At 34.6% G+C, this 19,887-nt stretch overlaps 1 protein-coding gene across 4 annotated transcripts in view; it reads left to right on the top strand.

Annotated features, from left to right (window-relative positions):
• The window catches only part of LOC100372102 (protein MON2 homolog), a 48,728-nt gene that overhangs the window by 17,602 nt on the left and 11,239 nt on the right, over window positions 1–19,887 (top strand). For 2 of the 4 annotated variants that reach the window (XM_078005868.2, XM_085496792.1), the window contains exons 11-23: window positions 455–608; window positions 791–1,005; window positions 1,541–1,622; window positions 2,475–2,698; window positions 6,005–6,025; window positions 7,068–7,225; window positions 9,308–9,655; window positions 10,378–10,590; window positions 12,769–12,944; window positions 14,003–14,165; window positions 14,632–14,916; window positions 15,575–15,773; window positions 18,616–19,190. In XM_078005868.2, the coding sequence (XP_077861994.2) occupies window positions 455–608; window positions 791–1,005; window positions 1,541–1,622; window positions 2,475–2,698; window positions 6,005–6,025; window positions 7,068–7,225; window positions 9,308–9,655; window positions 10,378–10,590; window positions 12,769–12,944; window positions 14,003–14,165; window positions 14,632–14,916; window positions 15,575–15,773; window positions 18,616–19,190 (2,813 nt within the window). The remainder of the gene's footprint in view (window positions 1–454; window positions 609–790; window positions 1,006–1,540; window positions 1,623–2,474; window positions 2,699–6,004; window positions 6,026–7,067; window positions 7,226–9,307; window positions 9,656–10,377; window positions 10,591–12,768; window positions 12,945–14,002; window positions 14,166–14,631; window positions 14,917–15,574; window positions 15,774–18,615; window positions 19,191–19,887) is intronic. The other 2 variants (XM_085496793.1, XM_085496791.1) reach the window with 2 other exon arrangements.

A 19,887-nucleotide genomic window follows, 5' to 3' on the forward strand; every position in this document is an offset into this window, starting at 1 on the left:
GTTCAAATTACAGTAACTCAGTCCTTGTATGTCAAAACATGTGAAATATTGATTCACATTTAATAAAAGTGATACAGTGTACATGTATGTATTACTACTATCAGTGAACCATGGACATCTTACATCGGGCACTAATTAATTAACTGATCAAGAAAACTACTTCTCTATCAGTTTTCTTCAGAACATTTCCTGCAGTATTTGTTTCGACTTTGGCACTCTTGATTTCAACATTTTTATGTATTTCATTTCTGCATTAATTATTGAATCCATTGAAAAAAATTTATTATCAGTTACAATTTTAAAAAAAAGAAGAAAAAAATGTGACATACTTGAAAGGGTTAGGAATAAATATTTGCCAAGGGTCTTAGTCCATCGTAGCCTGTCTCAATATATATACTACACCCACCATGTTTATAAAGTCAGTCTGCTGTAATGTTAATTTCAATCTTATTAGCTGGACAGACCCAACATCCTGGTAGTACAGCCCCAGCAATGGTTGGTAATTTACCAGTGGGTGGAGGCGTAACACCACAACCTGCTTTTGTATATCGCGGTATATGGATACCATTGGTACAGGTTTCACCATCATCTTCTACCAAACCTATGTAGTAAGTACCATCCTTATACATGTATGGTGCCTTCAAGCATGAGTTGTGCCTACGGTATATGTTGAAGGGTTTATGTACCACTAGTTAATTTTACTAAATTTGTTCACTATTGAACAATATAGTCAACATTTTGATGAATACGCTAAATTAAAACAACAGTATATGTTTTCTGTCACTTGTAGTTTAGAAATGTTAGAAAAGACAGATCCACTGACATGTACGATACAGGATGGCTATGCTATGTCCGTCGCATTCAACACTCTGTTAGATATTGTAAAAGGTGTCTCTACTGTTATTACGACTGAACTGGAAATAGAACAAGAAAAAGAAGAAATGCCGACACCAAATGGCAATAGTAAGACAGTTGATGCCATTATTGGGGAAGACATTGCTCCAGGTAAGTTGTGGAATGTTACTTAGACCCAGTCACCAGAAATGTCGTGGTTGGAACCAGAGCTGTAGGTTCCACTCTCTTATCTCTGTTTATTCCATAAAAAAGGTTTGCCATTTTATAATTAAAGGTGTCTGTCTTTTAGTTGATAAAATCCACCAGGAAAAGAACCAGTCTGATTGAAATCTAAAAAATGTTTTGTACGGCGTGTTTTTTTTATTTTATTTTTATTAAATTTTTTATTATTTTTTATGTTTTTGTTACATACTTATTATTTGATATTTCTTTCAACTATTGGCCTTCGCGATTAGCAAAACTTTGAAAAATGAAAAATAGATCTAAATAAAATAAAATAAAATTGAAATAAACATACAAAAAAAAATTAAAAGAAGAAAAAAGTAAAAAAAAAAAAAAAAAAAAAAAAACGGTTCTTATTTTAGTCAGATTAGTAAAAAAAAGTTTCACCAAAGTTGCAAGTTTATACACATGCAATATCAAGTGTATAAACATAACCCATACTTATGATGTGTTTGCCTTACAGAACTACGGAATTTATGGGAGTGTCTAGTCAACTCCTCTTGGTGTGGTATCTTAGCATCATTGTCATTACTACTAGATGCCAGGTAAATATAAGTCATTGTGATTAGCTTTGAAGAAGAAGACTAGGCAAACAGAATAACGCTCTCAGATAAAAAGATCGACAAATGTAGGAAAATGCAATTTACGTTTTTTATCGTTTTTCATTATCTAGATATTCAACAAAGTGCATTCTCCTATATTTGTGGAGCTTTGGGAGCATTATGTTGTTTGCCCAGTCTTCACTTTTAATGACATTGAAAGTCTGAATCTTGTTTGTTGCTTCAGTTTAGTGTAGCATTAAATTATATTATGAGAGCATTAAACTATGAGTTCAACACCGAGGGCACTCTGTTTTTGATTACTGGTAGATCATGTTTGATAGGAAACTTTTCAACTGTTACATAACCTTGTTGATCGATGATGTAAAGTTTTTGAACAGCCTGGCAAAAAGTGTGACTAATCGTTGTTTTCGTAAGAGCATATGTGTGATATAATAAGTAAAAACTAATTACTGTAAAATACTTTAGTTTAGCTGGAATCAATTTTCACTGAAAAGACTTTTGGGGTGTTTCGTATGGAATTTATTTTCACTGATTTTGCACGAGTTGAATGTAAAATATAGAAAATAAGGTATATTCGCTAGATTTTATTTACACTGAATTATTCCTTCAGTGAAAATATCGAAAATTAATTCCAAGCGAAAATAAAGTATTTTACAGTACACCTAGAAACAGCACCCTCAGTGGCAAAATGTGAGCATGCAATATAAAGTGTGACTAAACATTGTGTTCTCGGGATAGAAAATTTGTATGATGTAAGTAAAAACTAATCACATTTTGTTGCTGTATATTATGTGTGTATGAATTTGTACTATGAGTTGTGCTTTATTTTGTCAGTACCGATGAGACAGCAACAGAATCCATACTGAAATCCATGCAAGTTTATGCCAGTCTATGCGGTAAACTGAATTTGAACGTACCAAGAGATGCATTCATCACGTCACTGTGTAAATCTTCTCTACCTCCACATTATGCCCTCACTGTACTCAACATACAACAGTCATTGATGTCATCGCAGTCTTCGTCTTCATCCTCGTCTCAACAAGGTGCCCCTGCTAAAGGTGAGATTGCACATATATACCCTTTAACTGCTTAGAAATTCAGACCAATTCAGCATGTGTACTTTGACCACTAGATACAAATGTAGATGTTGACGGTGTTTATTCCTCTCTGTCCTAAGTATTTTAGTGTATAGATATGTAGAATTTTGCTTCTCAGTAATTGCTTTGCTAACCAGTTGGGCCCAGAAAAATCTTTTAATATTGCTGAACTATTTGACATTCCATCAATACATGCTATTAAAATAGTCACTGAAATTGCTTTTTTTGTTACCAAATTCTCTGTTAAGGATAGACCATAAGAAACTTGGAGAGGTAGCGTCCTCCCTCATGTTTCAAATGTTGCATCTCTTATTGATCTTTACACTAACACTGTCACTGCATTGAGTAGGATAAATAAACATTGAAATGTAGATCTGTAACTCTTGATTTGGTTAGAAAATGTTTTGGTAGTGGTACTCGCTGGATTAATATAATAAATATCAATATCTTGTATTGTTGGGTAAATCTCTGTCTAAATCTGTCTTTTCTGGCTATAACATGTATGTAAATGTGTCAAAATGGGCGTAGTGCGAGTGGTTAGTGCTAGTAGCACTAATCCGAAAAAGTACTAGATCTAGTGCTAAAATGGCACTAGATCTAGTGTTAAAATGGCACTAGATCTAGTGCTAAAATGTGCACAGTGCGAGTGGCATTGTTATCACATTGTCAACGACGTCGAATAATAGGAGGGGCATCAACAACCACTTTCATATTCAAACTACAAACAGTATAAAACATCGGCAATATACGCGAGATGTCCATAATAATACTTTCTTTATATGCCGTCGTAAATTAGCCATCCGAAAATCTCCCTGGGGATTTCACGGCTGGTGGGCACTTATTTTGGGCTCAGAATTTCAAAAAATAATCATCAAATATTTTTTGGGGACTTCCATTTTCATCATTGAAGTATCTAACTACGCAGACTTTCAACACCGTCAGTTGGGCCACCTAAGACGAAAGAAACTATTGCAGAGTTAACAATAATAATTAATAATTCTTGTTGAATTAAAAAGTAGACCGCCTGCAATTTCATTACAATATCGCCCAGTGTCATTTTTCAAATACATTTGTTTTTATTTTATTGGTAACGAAAGTATATTCTCAACGAAGTTTCAAATAAAAACGAACACAACTGCATTGCGTAGTAGCAAATGATTATGGTTGCGCAATCCGGTCATGCTGCGTCTCACAATTGTTGAATATTATTCAGTAGTGATTATAATAATGCACAAAAAATAAATTCGTTGAATTGTTATGAAATTCAAATAAAATTCACTTAGTTTCATCGTAAGCAAATGATTCCGATCGCATATAAACGTTCGATGCTGTATGGGTATCCGCCATGTTTCTTTTGCATGAGTTGAGCTAATAGGTCAAATCGCTAATTAACCAATCAAAATGCTGAAGGATGCCCATGTGTTCAAATCACCATAGCTCATTTAAATAGGTTGAACGCAACGCGGAAGAGATTTGCCGATGTTGTAGTACGATATTTTGGCTTGGATTTTGATGGGAAAATGGCATGATTTTTTTTTTCAAGTCAAAAAATAGTTGTTTTCAAAAGATGAACTGAGCATCAGAAGAATAATTTAATATTGTTTACAGTGATAGCAGCTCTTTGTCCAAACGAAGCTTACCCATTCATGCTTGTAACAATAAACACGCTCTTGAATAAAAATTTAAATCACCGTCCGTGTTGAGGGACGGTAGACTATTTTAGGCGTCCGGAAAGATTGAAATGTCTAAAAAATTACGCCAAAATATTTAAAAACTGCCGAAAAATCGCCGCATTACGAAACTACGGTCATCACGTATGCGCACTGGGTTTGTTTAGCTGTGAAGGGTTAAAATACGCATTTCACAACCGGAAATTCAACAGACTAACTTGTAACTTCACAGATTTCGCATGTTTTAATTATTAGCAACTGTAACAAGAACAAAATTTCGAGAGTCTAGAACAAATAATAGGACTCTTAAAAAATACTATTGCTGAGAAAGTGTCTAGACATATATTATATGGTCATGTTAAAAAATCAGCGAGGTTATATCATATTCCGCTAACTGGTTACTTGTGTAAGCAATCGCAAACTATCATTGGCATCAAAGATGAGCTAGACAGTGTCCTTATCAGGATTAACTTGGGTTGAAACGAAAGGAAATAAGCCAGTTAAGAGGCTTAAATGGCCACTTGAGAGGGGTTGTTGCTGCTTCCGTTAGTACCTCCTTGCATAGACATTCTAAGATCTATGCTCCTTGGTACAATGTAACAACAGGATTGCGTGAATCCACTTTTATAATTGGTTGATTATGTCCGCAAAGGTCAATGTCATGACAACCAGACAACGGTTCATTTTCTGTCTGGTTCCCAGCGGTACTGAGCGACATGCCCATTCACAGGTCGCCGTACACACAAAATCCACCGAGCTTTACAGGGACCCGGGACTTAGACTAGGAGTATACACATTTTTTATTTAGTTCACATATGGCATCATAATTTCATTTTCGAAGATCTATTTTCATTAAATGTGGCGCCGACTAGAAATAAAACGGCACGTCAGCGATTTAAAAAAAATCAAAGCTGAATTCCACCATTTACATATAAGTTACAAGTTTATATCCACCGAAGCTGAAAACACAAACTTCCACACAATACGATTTCATACAGTGTATCTATTCACAATTTGTAAAAATTGCGAAGTTTGACCTGCAGTTTCACTGTCCGTGGAGCTAGTTTCCCGGCCGATCGCGTTGTTTCAAAAGTCTCTTTTAGTAACCGTGATTACGACAAACGTGGACAATGACATTCATGTACATTCTCAATTTTCCCACTGCAGCACATTTCCCAATGAATGAAAGATACAACAATTTACATAAATATTAATTCATTTTCGGACAATTACGGGATGTCTCGACGTCGTTGACAATGCGATATCAATGCCACTCGCACTATGTACATTTTAGCACTAGATCTAGTGCCATTTTAGCACTAGATCTAGTGCCATTTTAGCGCTAGATCTAGTGCCATTTTAGCACTAGATCTAGTACTATTTCGGATTAGTGCTACTAGCACTAACCACTCGCACTACGCCCATTTCGACACATTTACATACCTCGCTATAAGGTTAACTGGAAAATCAGACATTGGTGTTCTTGTCCCAATTTTGTATGCATGCTAATGTGTATTCTATCATTTAAAATATTTTATTAATATTTTTATTTCTCTATTTATTTTTCTAATTTGCATAATATTTTTTTTCGACAAAGCGTTGTGGTGGGAACTTGATGGTAGGTGTTAGTATCTCATGAATATTCATGAATTATGAACCTGGTTTATTTATTGGAATCGTGGTGGGGGTTTTTGTGTGTTTTGGGAGTCTTTTAGCATTTATGGGTGTACAGTCATATCGTTACGGTATATTGTTTCAAACACCAAAACAGCAGCACTGCCAGTTAAATTGCTGACTGACAAGATCATTATGTTATTGGAACTGGTTTTCAAACTATTCAGTTTTTTTCATTCATTTGTATGAATTGCCATATGGAAAATGACAAGGCTATCCAAAAAAAGAAAATAATGTACTGTTCCAGGTTTTTTCTAGAAAAAAACTGCAAGAGGAAGTACTGCAATTCAGCAGAGAGATAGGGTTCTCCCTAGCAGGGTGTGGAGTTTTTGATAATTTTAAGTTAAAATGGAGCATTTTATGGCTTCTTTTGTGCCAAAATTACTATTAGACAGGTCACAGTTGAAGACTGTGGCTAAATGTGATCCCTGGTCAATCAGAATTTTATGGTTGCCAGAGGATCTGCTCCCCAGGGTAAGGGGCACATGGCCATGACATCAGGGCGCTGTGCCCCTGTTCCCTTGTTTAAAAAATTCCTGCTGTTCAAACATACAAGGCCCCCAGTTACTGGTCTGGTATACAGGTGCTAGTACTGCTACATGGCACTCATGCCTGGTTATTCAGTCCCATTCTGTTCCAATTCATTCACTCAATGTACCTAGTTATGATGTTATGAGTAAATGTTAACTTACCATGATATCTTTATTAGAGGAGCATGTGTCTTCTTATTACATAATAAGTTGTATCTGTGTAAAATTCTATTTGAAAAACAAACATTGGTATTATTTAAAAAATCAAAACAAATCAAAAAGATTTTGCGTTATCATGGAACACTTGGTCCATTGCAATCTTATGCTAATTCTTGAGCACTGTCATTTTCCGTCTGTGCAATGTACTTGCATTACATATTCTGTACCATCAAGACAAGACTATGCTGAGCTGATTTCCATGTATATAGCATAATTGATCCCATTCCTAATTTGTAGGTCATAAGAGAACCTCAAGCAAGGATAACCTCCTGAACATGTCATCATATACTGCAGCAGATGCTGGAGCAGCGGATACAGGAGACAGCCGTAATCAGGTAGTAGCAGTAGGCACTCCATTATCTACAGTACTAGGGACTCAACAAGGACCTGTCATGGTGAGTAGATGAGATAGTGATAAACGCAAAGAGTAGGACTGCTAGACTAATACTGGGACTTTATAATTGGTGTTGGTATGGAGGTTTTGGGTAAGGGATACAGTTAAGTTGTGGCGAGTTGTTTAAGGTACGGTTTAATTAATATTTTAAAAAAATAACTGGGCATTAAATGTAAAAAGATAAAACATTGGATTTTTGTGGTGTAGAACTTCCTTAGTTTACATGGCCTGAGAATGGTGTACAGTTCATCAAATTCTAATGCTTAATATTTCCCCATTTAGCTGTATGCATAATTTATTTGCAGTATTTAAATATATTTTATCTATTATTCACTGCAGTGCAATTCTCTCACAAGTTTGATTATAGATAGTTTCGATTTTATTTGTTTATGAAATAGTTTTGATATCCAATATTTAAAGCTGCCAATTTCTTTCATAATTTCTATAAGATTCAGGCATTTTCATAAGTTTTGGTATTGAAATTGGATGCATTAGAATACTTAACTTCAAACCCTGTTATCTGTCTATATTGGTTGTCATTGTCATTTTCAGTCCCAGTTGGACAAAAACATAGACTTATGTTTTGGGTTATGTGCGTTTGTTCATCTGTCCGTCCTTACAACATCATGTCTTGAACATGCATAAACTGATTTTTTTTAAAGTTGGTACAAAGACAAGTTATAATTGGATTCATAAATGTATGCACATAGTTTTGTTATTCGATTTGTTGACAGTTGACTGGCATTTTTGTTTGAGAAAACCTAGCAAAAATCAACATTTGAAATGTATAATTATCAACAATTTTCCTGGCATTTCATTCATACTTGGCATTGACATCAAGCATGGTGGGTTACTGATGTACATTATTTAGTTTTGTGATTTGATTCCAATGACTATTTGAAATAAGATATTAACATGCTGAACTTATTCAACATTTACATCTAAAAACTGGATGGGGGACTAAATGTTTGTCATTCACAGTGATTTTCATACTAACTTTCTTTTCACTAATTATCAATTTACCAAGTGACAGTAATTACATGTAGTTTGATTATTGTTGTAATCATGCCTGATCACATCTGATCATGCATTTTGTGTGATTCCTGTCAGCCATTGTGCTACTGTTAGAAAAACTGTGTTTTGTGTCCACTAGCAAAATTAATTGTAAACTCATAGCTGCTGCTAACATATAAAGTAAAGCACAGAAATAACAATGTAGTATAAATGCTATGTTAATCTCTTAATGTGTTGTATTTAGATAGATATAGTTAGGCATATAATCTAGATTTAACAAGAAGGTACGCATTGAGTCCCTATTTCCATTCTATTTTTGAAATCTTGTTTATCTCCTTATTAGCACTTCTAAGCATGGTTTATAAAATATACTGTCACTGGTCTGGTTATTTTTTCTTCAACATGACTTAAAATTTATCTTTATTATAACTTCTCTGGATATTTCATATTCAAGCACTGAACCACTGCTCGATTCAGGTGTACCTAACAATCAAGTGGTAATCCAGAATCTAGGAGTGGTTTGGCGCAGTCATGGTGGTCTTCTTATTACTGTGTTCAATTCATCTAGTAATTATCATTTACTATACATTTTTGGAAATTAAAGCATTTTGACTTTTAGCATATTCTATTATGTTATGCTGTGTCAAGTAAGATTGTGAATATTCTTTAATTCTGGGCAATATTATTATGTATCAATTATTTGCATGTAGTGTTTCATTTGTTTGTTGAATGTTTTCCATACAACTACGGTATAGCCGATATTTCGAGATAACTGTAACTTAACCTACAAAAGGACACTGCTACCCTCTTTAAATTGAAATGAAAGAGACATCACACCTAATATTATTTTTGAAATAATTATTTATTTATTATGTATTTATATATTAAATTAATTTTCACATGATTTATAATAAAACATTCGAGCATGCATTATTTATTAATGAAAAATTATAATAATGATGATTGAATTGAATTGAACAGATATATTTCCAAATCACATGTTTGTGTGCGTTTCTTATTATGTGTGTCTGTGAATATATTAATGGCTTAAGATCATAATGTTATCTAGTTGACAGCAAAGAACCTTCAATGTATGAGAACTATACTGAGTGTTGCTCACTGTCATGGTGCAATACTTGGCACAGCATGGCATCTTGTACTATCTACCCTACAACATCTAACTTGGATCCTGGGACTAAAACCTGCTTCTGGTGGCAGTCTGAAAGTTGGAAGTGCCACGGATGGTCCCAATGCTGTCATAACTACAGCGGTAATGGCCGAGTTGCCTATTCTCTCTGCTATGTTGTCACGGTTATTTGAGAGTTCACAGTACTTGGATGATGTTGCTCTTCACCATCTCATTGATGCTCTGTGTAAGCTGTCGTGCGAGTCCATGGAGTTGGCATATGCTAATAGGGTAAGTCAGATTTGTTGTATAATTTGCTCTTTGGGGGAGTAGATAGATTAAATTCATATCTATTTACCTAATTTCTTTTCATTAGTTCATATCATGGTAGACTCGTTTATTACACCAATCACCAGAGTACATTAAAATTAACTTTTTTTCCATTTTTCTAGTTAATTATTTACCAACAACACATATCTTTGAAGTGTGTGCATGTGCTTACATTGTTTATTCATTTACATACTGGAATTACTCATGTGTCCTAGGTGTAACCATAGCGATGAAAGTATAATTTTACGTTCAGTTATATTAGAATAAATAATGTAAAGCTAATTACTATTATTAATTAAGTCCCAGAAACAGTGAAGTTATAATCTATTGCATTAAAAAATGAACTAAATGAATATGCAAGAGCATAATATACATTTTTGGTTTTGCAGCATGGCAATGTGTATATTAGGAATATTTATTTTAACATTCTTAACTCAGTAAACTAATTTTGCCTACTTGAGTTATTTTTAGACATCATTCCCAACAGTTTTATTTTATGAAATTGACTCTAGTCTCTATTGTGTTGTGCTGTAAGCTGCTTGAAATTTGTATTCTTGCAAGTCTGGTAAATCCTCAAATTAACATTTCATCAGAATCTGAATAACCTTCTATGATACCCTCAAGTTATTGAATCAGGAAAATTGATATTTTACAGTTTATGGAAATTCTAATTTATATTTCAGGAGCCTTCATTGTTTGCTGTTGCCAAATTATTGGAGACTGGATTGGTTAATCTGCCCCGTATCGATATACTGTGGACACCGGTCACTGGCCATCTATTGGACGTCTGTCAGCATCCTCATCAGCGCATGAGAGAATGGGGAGCTGAAGCTGTGACAGCGCTTGTCAAAGCAGCCATGGCATTCAAGTATGAGCCACCTTTGCATCAAAACTTGGTAAGTTTGCATTTATACTGGCTGATCCCTTTCACAAGAATTAATCATTATTTTGTGTCGTATCTCAGAGCTACAATAGACCAGAATTTGTATACAGTTTTGTATTGTTGCTGTGCAATGGCCAGTTTCTTCCACCTTTACAGTATGTCAAAATTATCAAAATATGTTCAGAAATTAGTTAAATTGCTTTTAACACAGGCATAACATGTGTATCTTCATAGTGTTATGTAATACAAAAGAGATCACAAATGTATATTACATTTTTTTAGGGATTATATATACAGTCCAATAACTATGGACGCAAGCTTTTGTCTTTATTTTCAGAATTATGATTCAGTTGCTCATAAAATCCAAGCAGCGAAATATCACATATGAGCAAAATTGGCACACAGCGTATGTAAAGCATTCATGAGAAATAGAACATTGTCACATCAACTCATACTGTACTTAGGCATTCATAGTTCCACTTTTAACACCTCAACCGCTACACTTTTAAGATCAATGCAAAGCTGCTTATTAGATTGTCCCTGTTTGGCTAGCCAACCCTTACACCTAACGGTCAGACCCATCATAGAGGAGCTTGTTTGGTGACAGGTTTTTTCAACATATCAAATTCTGCATTTCGGATATGATTCTACTCAACTCTTTTGGATTGTGGAAACGTGCATGTTTTAAAGATATAAACCTGCAATCAGTGTATGCACAACTTTGTAATAATCTTTGCAGTTAAAAATTCAACCCATTAATACAACACATGTAAATGACATTGTTTTTGATATTCACAAGTGGATTACTGCATTTTACAAATGATGAGTTGAGTGTGTTGAAGTAAAGACTAGTGGTACGTCTGTTTTTGGTAACATGTGTTACATCAGTTCATGATGTAAGACTTACATTTGTAATTATTCAAAAAACAAACATTCTTTATAAATGTTAACTTGTAAAATATGTCATTTGTATTATGGTGTTATACGTGTAGTTGATATTTGTTTTAATTAATAAAGTATTGAATATATTACTTTAATTTGAAATGTAGTATTATAAGCCGGGGAAGTGGGGAGGTACATGTAATTAAAACAATGTAGGTTAACAATACGCAGTACACCATACACAGTTTTGAAATTGTTAATTTAAAAATATTCACAAATAGGGTTGCTTTGGTTACATTTCTTTTCATTTAAAAATTTTCACAAACAGAGTTCCATTGGTTGCATTTCTTGTCATTCCATGTGAATGTCCCGTCACAGATGTTACACACTTGTATGCACTCATTTAATATAATTATTAATGTATGCACAAATCTGACAGTTGTAGCCACATGTCACTCATTCAGCTTACCAGCAAGTACAATTTACGATGATGTTGGCATGATTTTATTTTTTTTTTAAATTGCTGCTATGCCCATATATGATGTCAGATCATTTTGGCAGTATTTGGTTGTGAGTATCGGGCAGATCATGTTATTATTTATGTTACCATGATGTTTATAATCTCTTAATCTTTGACCAAATTGTTTGTAAAATTGCGATGTATTTTTAACTCCACTGGCAACAGGTGAAGGTGTGGTCTGTGTAGGTTAAACTCATTGCTGTACTTATAAAGTGTATTTTACAGGGTGTATTTTACTGCTGTTTTCACACTTGCTGTTATATGATGGCAGATTTTTTTAAAGAAACCTCTCATCATGGCAGTTCAAATATCATTTTCAAATTGTTTATTTCTGCATTTAATACTACCATAACAAAAAAATTGTATAATAGGGAAACCGCTGAGAGAGATCATGAACATTTCTGATATGAATAATTATTAAGTGCAGTATACCGGCACATAACCAACACATTTATATCTTTTATAAATTTTTAATTTCATTAAACAACTGTTGAATTTTATACGTTTGGTATATGTCACATAGAACCCATATTAGACACACAATGCAATACAATGCAATTAAATTCGGTGGACAACACCATATGATATAATACTCTCTTGAGCTCACACAAACTAATAGCTGGCTTTGCAGTGTGAATGGTACCCACACTCCACAGACAGTATAAACTTTATATTTGAATACAGTCATACTTCATTACTGCTGGGTAAATCCATATATAAATGTATATATATTTATGAGTGCCTAATTTCCCAACCATTGACACATGTAAATATTTGACATTTCAACAGAAACTCCAGGGTATGCTTCTGTCACCGCTGCAAGAGTTGTCTAACGTATCTCATCCTGATATCAGACAAAAACAGTTAGAGTGTGTGCTTCAAGTTATTCAAGACAACGGTGAGACTTTGGAACATGGTTGGCCACTGATACTAGGTGTCATTGGGGATGTAACAGTTGATCAAGGGTAAGTCTAAGTGGTTTAGTTAAGGCAGTAAAGTGTTTCATTTGACTACAGTTCCGGTATGATCATTGATATAGACATGCTTAAAAAAAAAATTTTAAATTTAAAAGAAAAATATTATTAATCAGAATTAATATATGCATAAAATTTAATTTGTTCCATAAGCAGAAACCGCAACAGAAAACACCCTATCACTGTAACTTGTTGAATTAGATTATGGTATAACAAAAAAACGAAGTGTTTAGTTTAGTGGAATGTAACCCAGATTTTAGTGGCATGCTTGTATCATCATATACTGATGCCTGCCTACATAGATCCATAACCATCTGGGCACCATCTTTTCCCTAACAAAATTTTAGTGAAAAATGTTGCCGTTTTTTATGTATTTTCCCATTGTTTTTTTTGTTTTTTTTGATAATTTGAGATCGAATGGTCATAATTTTATATAAGCTACATGTTCTGATCAACATTATGGAAAAATTATAAAAAATGATGTGGATTTAATTATTATTTATGATTGGTGACTATAATGTTGACCTCGGCACTCAAGGGTTAAAGACTAGAAAAAGGATCTTGAAACCTACATTGTACAAGTACAAATGAAACTAGTGGTAATCATACTGTCCTGTTGCATCCAAAAACAACTCCTTCAATTATGAGAGGATTTAAAAAAAAAAAACATTTCTCTGCAAAGTTGTATGTATGGCCCTATAATATATGAATCAGACATCCTAAATATGTCTGGCAGTAAGAATATGGATATCTAATTCTTTAAAGTGATTTTGAACATTATAACCACATAAAGATTACCAAATCTTACTGAAATATTGTTTTTGACACAGTTGCACTAGGCTAATGTCACGTAAAATGCGACTTGAAAACTAAGAGTTGGACATTTAGTACCAATACATATATGCTATGCTTTCAATGTTCACATTTCGGCGGTGGCTGTTACAAATTGGCACAAATAACACAGGAAGTGCTTCTTCACAATAACTTTATAGTTGCAGCCATTGTTGATTTAACTATTGACAATCCAGTCTTCTTTTCTTATATTTCAGAGAGAATTTAATTCGCATAGCTTTTCAAAGTCTTCAGTTAGTCGTCAATGACTTCCTACCCATGATGCCTTCCCAGTATTTACAAGTGTGCGTGGAAGTAGCGTCCAAGTTTGGACTTCAAACCCAAGAACTCAATATTAGTCTGACATCAATTGGTTTGTTGGTAAGTGTCACTCACAATTCAGAATAGCGTTGGGGCCATGTGCTTATGTTATGTTCAAGATTTTGAGTTGGATAAGTGTACTAGAGAACTGCATGAAAAGGAATTATTTTTAGTTTGTTTTATGCCAAGGCATCATTTTGAAACTAAGGTGTTTTAATAGGGAATGGTGTTTGCGATGTCTTTTTTTGATTCATATTTTATACCATGCCAAATTCAATTGCTAAATTCAATTTAGAGATTCACTCATTATCTAACCTGCAATTCAGGGGTAGGGTATTAAAACCTTTCCTCCAACACAGTCACAATGGTCAGTTTATCTAATAAGCCATGCAAATTTATTCAAACATTATAATCTAGCATACAATACAAATAGAATTGGTAATAGGGATCGTAAAACTGTTGATACACCATCAATTTATTTTATAGGATTAAGTCCAAGTTTGATAATTTTGTTTTCATCTTTCAGTGGAATATTGCAGATTATTTGTACCAGAACAGGAACAAGATTAAAGTGGTCTTAGAGAAAGAAGCTGAAAATAGGAAGACATCTGGTGATGTGGAAGAAGACAGTAAACTTGGTCGTCTACCGCCATCTGATACACTGTGGCTGTGTCTGTATTCCAAACTTGCTGACATGTGCGTGGATCCTAGACCGGCAGTCAGGAAATCAGCTGGTCAGACTTTATTTTCAACTATCAGTGCACATGGTAGTTTGTTGGATCAACTGACCTGGCAGACTGTACTATGGCAGGTAAGGCGATCTCATTTGTTAGACTCACAAGCAGCGTACAAATATTAACTGTGTTGACAATGTGTAGATACACTTTGTGGACTCCATTCATAACCTGACAATCAATAAACTAATGTATTTGTAATTCTGTCTTCGTTCGTATGTAGTCCAAAATAGGGGACTTATAGTTATTCCTCTGTGTGTGCATCCATCATTCGTGTGGACTATTTGTACCTGAATAAATCTCAGACATGCCTGGCACAATTTCGTTGAAATTTCACAATCACACATCATATCATACATTTGCGCATGCATTTGTTTAGTGATCCAAATAAAGATGGCCGAATGGCCTCCATTTTAGTGGTAAAAATCTAAGCGTGATCAAAATCAAGCATTTCTGCCATTCCAAAACTGGATTTCAGTCGTGCATGGACATATTTCATTCAAACTATATTATTTAATTAATTTTATGCACATGAATCTGTTTCAGAATCTGAATCATGATGTCTGATTGTCATTTTTGTGCATTAAGATTAAGATATTGCACAAATCTAAAAAAAACTAGACTGGGACTTGTAATTGACAATGGCTTGTTGCCTTAATATTTACCAACACAATTGCTATCTGAAAAAGTATTTCACTGAGAATAAAAGATTATACATTTAATATTTTATTTCAGGTGTTATTTCCTTTACTGGATAGAGTACACAAATTTTCAGGGGCTGCATCGACAGATAAAAGTGAGATGTCTGCTGGTAATATCCTCATTCACCACTCTAGAGATACTGCAGAGAAACAGTGGGCCGAAACCAGAGTACTTTCGCTAGCTGGGGTTGCTAGAGTCTTCAATACCTGGAGATATGCCCTCAAACCATTAGGTGAGACAAAACAAAATTACACATTTTTTTAACAGGGACTTATGTTTTGACCCTTGTACACCTGTGTGTGCGTGTAATGAATGGGCTTCTAGAGCCTTATCTCTGACATGTTTAGACTGAATTTTATATATTCATTATACATATATTCAAAATGGCTGATTTTGTTTTAATTAATGCTGTTCCAGAGCAACATCTCTCAATACTCGTTTGTTGATCAGATACAAATGTCAATCATCATAATCATATTCCTGACATGTTTATATTCCAGCTATATTACTATAAACGAAACTATATATCTTAAATTTGATAACTAACTGGGACTGTGCCATGCATGGCTTGTTAATGCTGTTCCAGAGCAATATTTCTCAATATAGACAAGTACTTTTTTGACTATCAGATACACTATATTAATCAATCAATCAATCATATATATCTTAAATTTGATAACTAACGTGGATTGTGCCATGCATGGCTTTTTTTCTTCAAATTAATTGCCAGGTGATCACTTTAGGTAAGCTCAAAATCAAATTGTTTAATTTTTGTGGCAGACATCTTGCAGGCAACTCGTGAGATCTCGCAGTTGAATGGAAAATCAACTAATTGAACTTGGAACCTATCATAGGTCCACAACAATCAATAAACTACAAACCACCATTCGGCTTGAACCGTGCCATTCCTCCATTGCTTGAGCTTGGTAGGCTTCCACTTGCCATCTCAAGTATAAGGCAAATGCTGAAATATTGGATGCGATTAAACGACATGGATCATAATACATTAGTTCATGAAGCTGGGCATACAGCTAAATGATGCAGGCATACAAAATTGGGTAACAGGAATAAAAACCATCCTGAACTTTCTAGACCTTGATGACGCATGGACACAATGTGATTACAGTCTACTTCATCCAATTTTAGATAAACTCATTAAACATTTTAAAACAGTCGCTGAAAACAGCATGTATGATGACAATAAATCTAAAAATCATAAAAACAAACTTAGAACCTACAGATTACTGAAAAAGGATTACACCTATGATCTTAACTTCATGCAGCCCCCGCTGCATAACCATGGTGTAGCCGCAGCACTCGCTGCCTATACTTTCCAGTTGCAGTCATGCTGCAATCTGCCATTCCATACTAACATCATGCAGCTATGCTGCACCAACCAACATGTTTTCAGTCTTAGTCTAGTTTGTATTTTAGTTTAGAAACTGTAAGCCAGCTAGTTTACACCTGCTTTGTTCTACATTTTGGGGGCGGCACCAGGGACCATCTTATCAGTCTGTTATGCATTGTCTCACTTTTGTGTACGATGGTCTTGTGGTGTGCCCCCCTATTTTCCAAATAAATTATTGGTTCATGTACATGCTCTTGTGTTTGTGTCATAAATACAGGTTTAATGTGTAATATTAAACCATGTTTATGACGCAAATCTCATGCTCTCTAGCGTGATATTTACATAGATCTCGCACTTTCTTGCGTGGCTCAACATCACAATAAGTTTGTTTCTGGCGCCATATTGGAAGTAGCCAGAAAGTGTTACGGAGCTTCAGCTATTCTTGTTTTATTCACCCGCCACCATCCCCATTCTCCCCCATTAGGCTGGCATTAACACCAATTTGGGGGACTTCGCTTATGGGATTAGCTCATATCCCCCCAAGATCATTCATATTTTTCTTAGGTATATTTTGCGTGGGTTTTATTATTGTTAATTTTATTATTGTAATTACTAATACCTCATTACCGACTTCCCAGGCAGCCCTCGCTGCATCAATGTCTAAACTCAGTAGTTGCAGCCCTCGCTGCCTCTACCCATAATCTCTTAACTTCATGCAGCCCCCGCTGCATAACCATGGTGTAGCCGCAGCACTCGCTGCCTATACTTTCCAGTTCCAGTCATGCTGCAATCTGCCATTCTATACTAACATCATGCAACCAACCAACATGTTTTCAGTCTTAGTCTAGTTTGTATTTTAGTTTAGAAACTGTAAGCCAGCTAGTTTACACCTGCTTTGTTCTACATTTTGGGGGCGGCACCAGGGACCATCTTATCAGTCTGTTATGCATTGTCTCACTTTTGTGTACGATTGTCTTGTGGTGTGCCCCCCTATTTGCCAAATAAATTATTGGTTCATGTACATGCTCTTGTGTTTGTGTTGTAAGTAACAGTATTTAAAAATCTCAACCATCGGTCATCCCTAACAAAACTACGTATAAGTGCCCACACCTTACAGATAGAAATGGGGCGGTACAAAAATATTGACCTTGACCATATAAAATGCAAAGTCTGTGATCTTGATGAAGTAGAAGAAAAGAAACACTTTCTGCTAAAATGCAAACTACACCAAGAGGAGAGGATTAAACTGTTCACTGAACATAACTTATCTTCAGCTGGTGTAGCTGAGGAAAAAATTATGATAACAATTCTCACCTCTACTGACAACAAAGAAATCACTGACTACGCAAAATACATTTTAACTGCTTTATCCACAGAGATATTACACTGAAAAAACTACCGGCTGCCCCAAAATAATCACTCAATTTTACATTTCTTTTATTTTTTTTACTTTTGTTTTGTTTTACTTATTGATCTAATTTTCTAATTGTTTACTTTATTTTGTTACTTTTTTAGCTAGCTGTTGTTTATTTAAACAACAGTCTTTATTGTATTATTTTCAAGATCTCAATAAGGATACAAAATCAATAAAGTTATTTACTTACTTACTTACTTACATGCAACATTTTTTTATTTTCTATTTTCAGTATCCTTGAGTACATTTAATTAACTAGGTTGTGGCACATAAAATGAGGGTTGTAAAATAATAATTCTGATTTGATTACAGGTGACTACCCACGTGCATGGGCTTTACTACTGGAACATATTGAATCGGCAGCATTAAGTACTAGTTCTGAAGTGTCCTTAGCTGCGTTACAAAGCTTCCAAGAAATCTTACAAATTAAAAGTGCATTGAAAAAAGACCAGAAGGATTCCTCTGCTGTGGTAAAAGTCTTTCCCAGTGATAATGCAATGGGAAGACCAAATGGTGCCAAATCTGAATGCATTGTGCAATCTGAAGATGAAATCGATCCGGATGACATCTCGCTATGGTCCAATGCCTGGCGTGTCTGGCACAGCATTGGTATCCATTGTACTACTCCTCCGGAATCAAACACTGTGCAGTTCTTACCTTCTCAGCCATTCCTGACTGCCTTGGTGGAGATCTTTCCACCATTGTTCGAACATATCAAACAGCGTTTTGTTTCGGCTGACCTTTACAAGCTGTGTATGGTGTTGCGGTGTGCAGTGTCTGCTCCCGTCAGTTCAGAGACCTCACCTTTCATTATACCTTCTTATTTTGAGTGTGAAATCACATCTTTGCAAGAGTCTACATTGCAGGCCATTGATGTAGTGCAAAAGGTAAAGGATTGTTAAAATTTTGTCACTTGTGTGGCCAGTACTGATAATCTAATTTCTGGTATTGTATCAATTTGAAAGTGCGGTTCATGTTTGTTCGATACTTGTTATCTTATTTAAACATTTTCTATGGTGTCACTCAGTGCTGGTATATAAATGTGTGAATTAATTTATGCAGAGAGAAGGGTGCTTTTTTGTATAACTGTAGAATTATATTTAGCTGCTTTTAATGATGTCAGCTAAATTGTGTGTCTAGATAACCCAATTTTAGCATGACCCAAATTATTACCTTTTTAACATTAAATACAAATTGTATTTTTTAACCTTACGAATGTCATAATTTTTCCCACTTTTGTGATTTCTTGGTAAATTTTCAGCAAAATGAACAATTTTCCATTGCTGATCTAAATCTCTACAAAAATATATAAAAAAAAAATTGTGTGTTTTTATTTTGTGAATTGTGACAAAAATTTACTTATGGCGTTCAAAGGTTTGATAAAAATAGAAACTGTGCTTGTATGCATACTATTAATTGATTGACTGCACTGGTATAAAGTTATCATAATGAAACGTCTAGGTGATTATACCTTAATGAAAATGGCTGCCAAGATTCTGGTTTTGAACCTTAAATAATGTTTTATTCTCTTTCATCATTGTATCGTGTTCCATCAGTCAAAAGAACAGTGGAAATTATGATAGG

The sequence above is a fragment of the Saccoglossus kowalevskii genome, chromosome 3, assembly GCF_978046115.1.
Source record: "Saccoglossus kowalevskii chromosome 3, keSacKowa6.1, whole genome shotgun sequence".
In the NCBI taxonomy this organism is placed as follows: domain Eukaryota; kingdom Metazoa; phylum Hemichordata; class Enteropneusta; family Harrimaniidae; genus Saccoglossus; species Saccoglossus kowalevskii.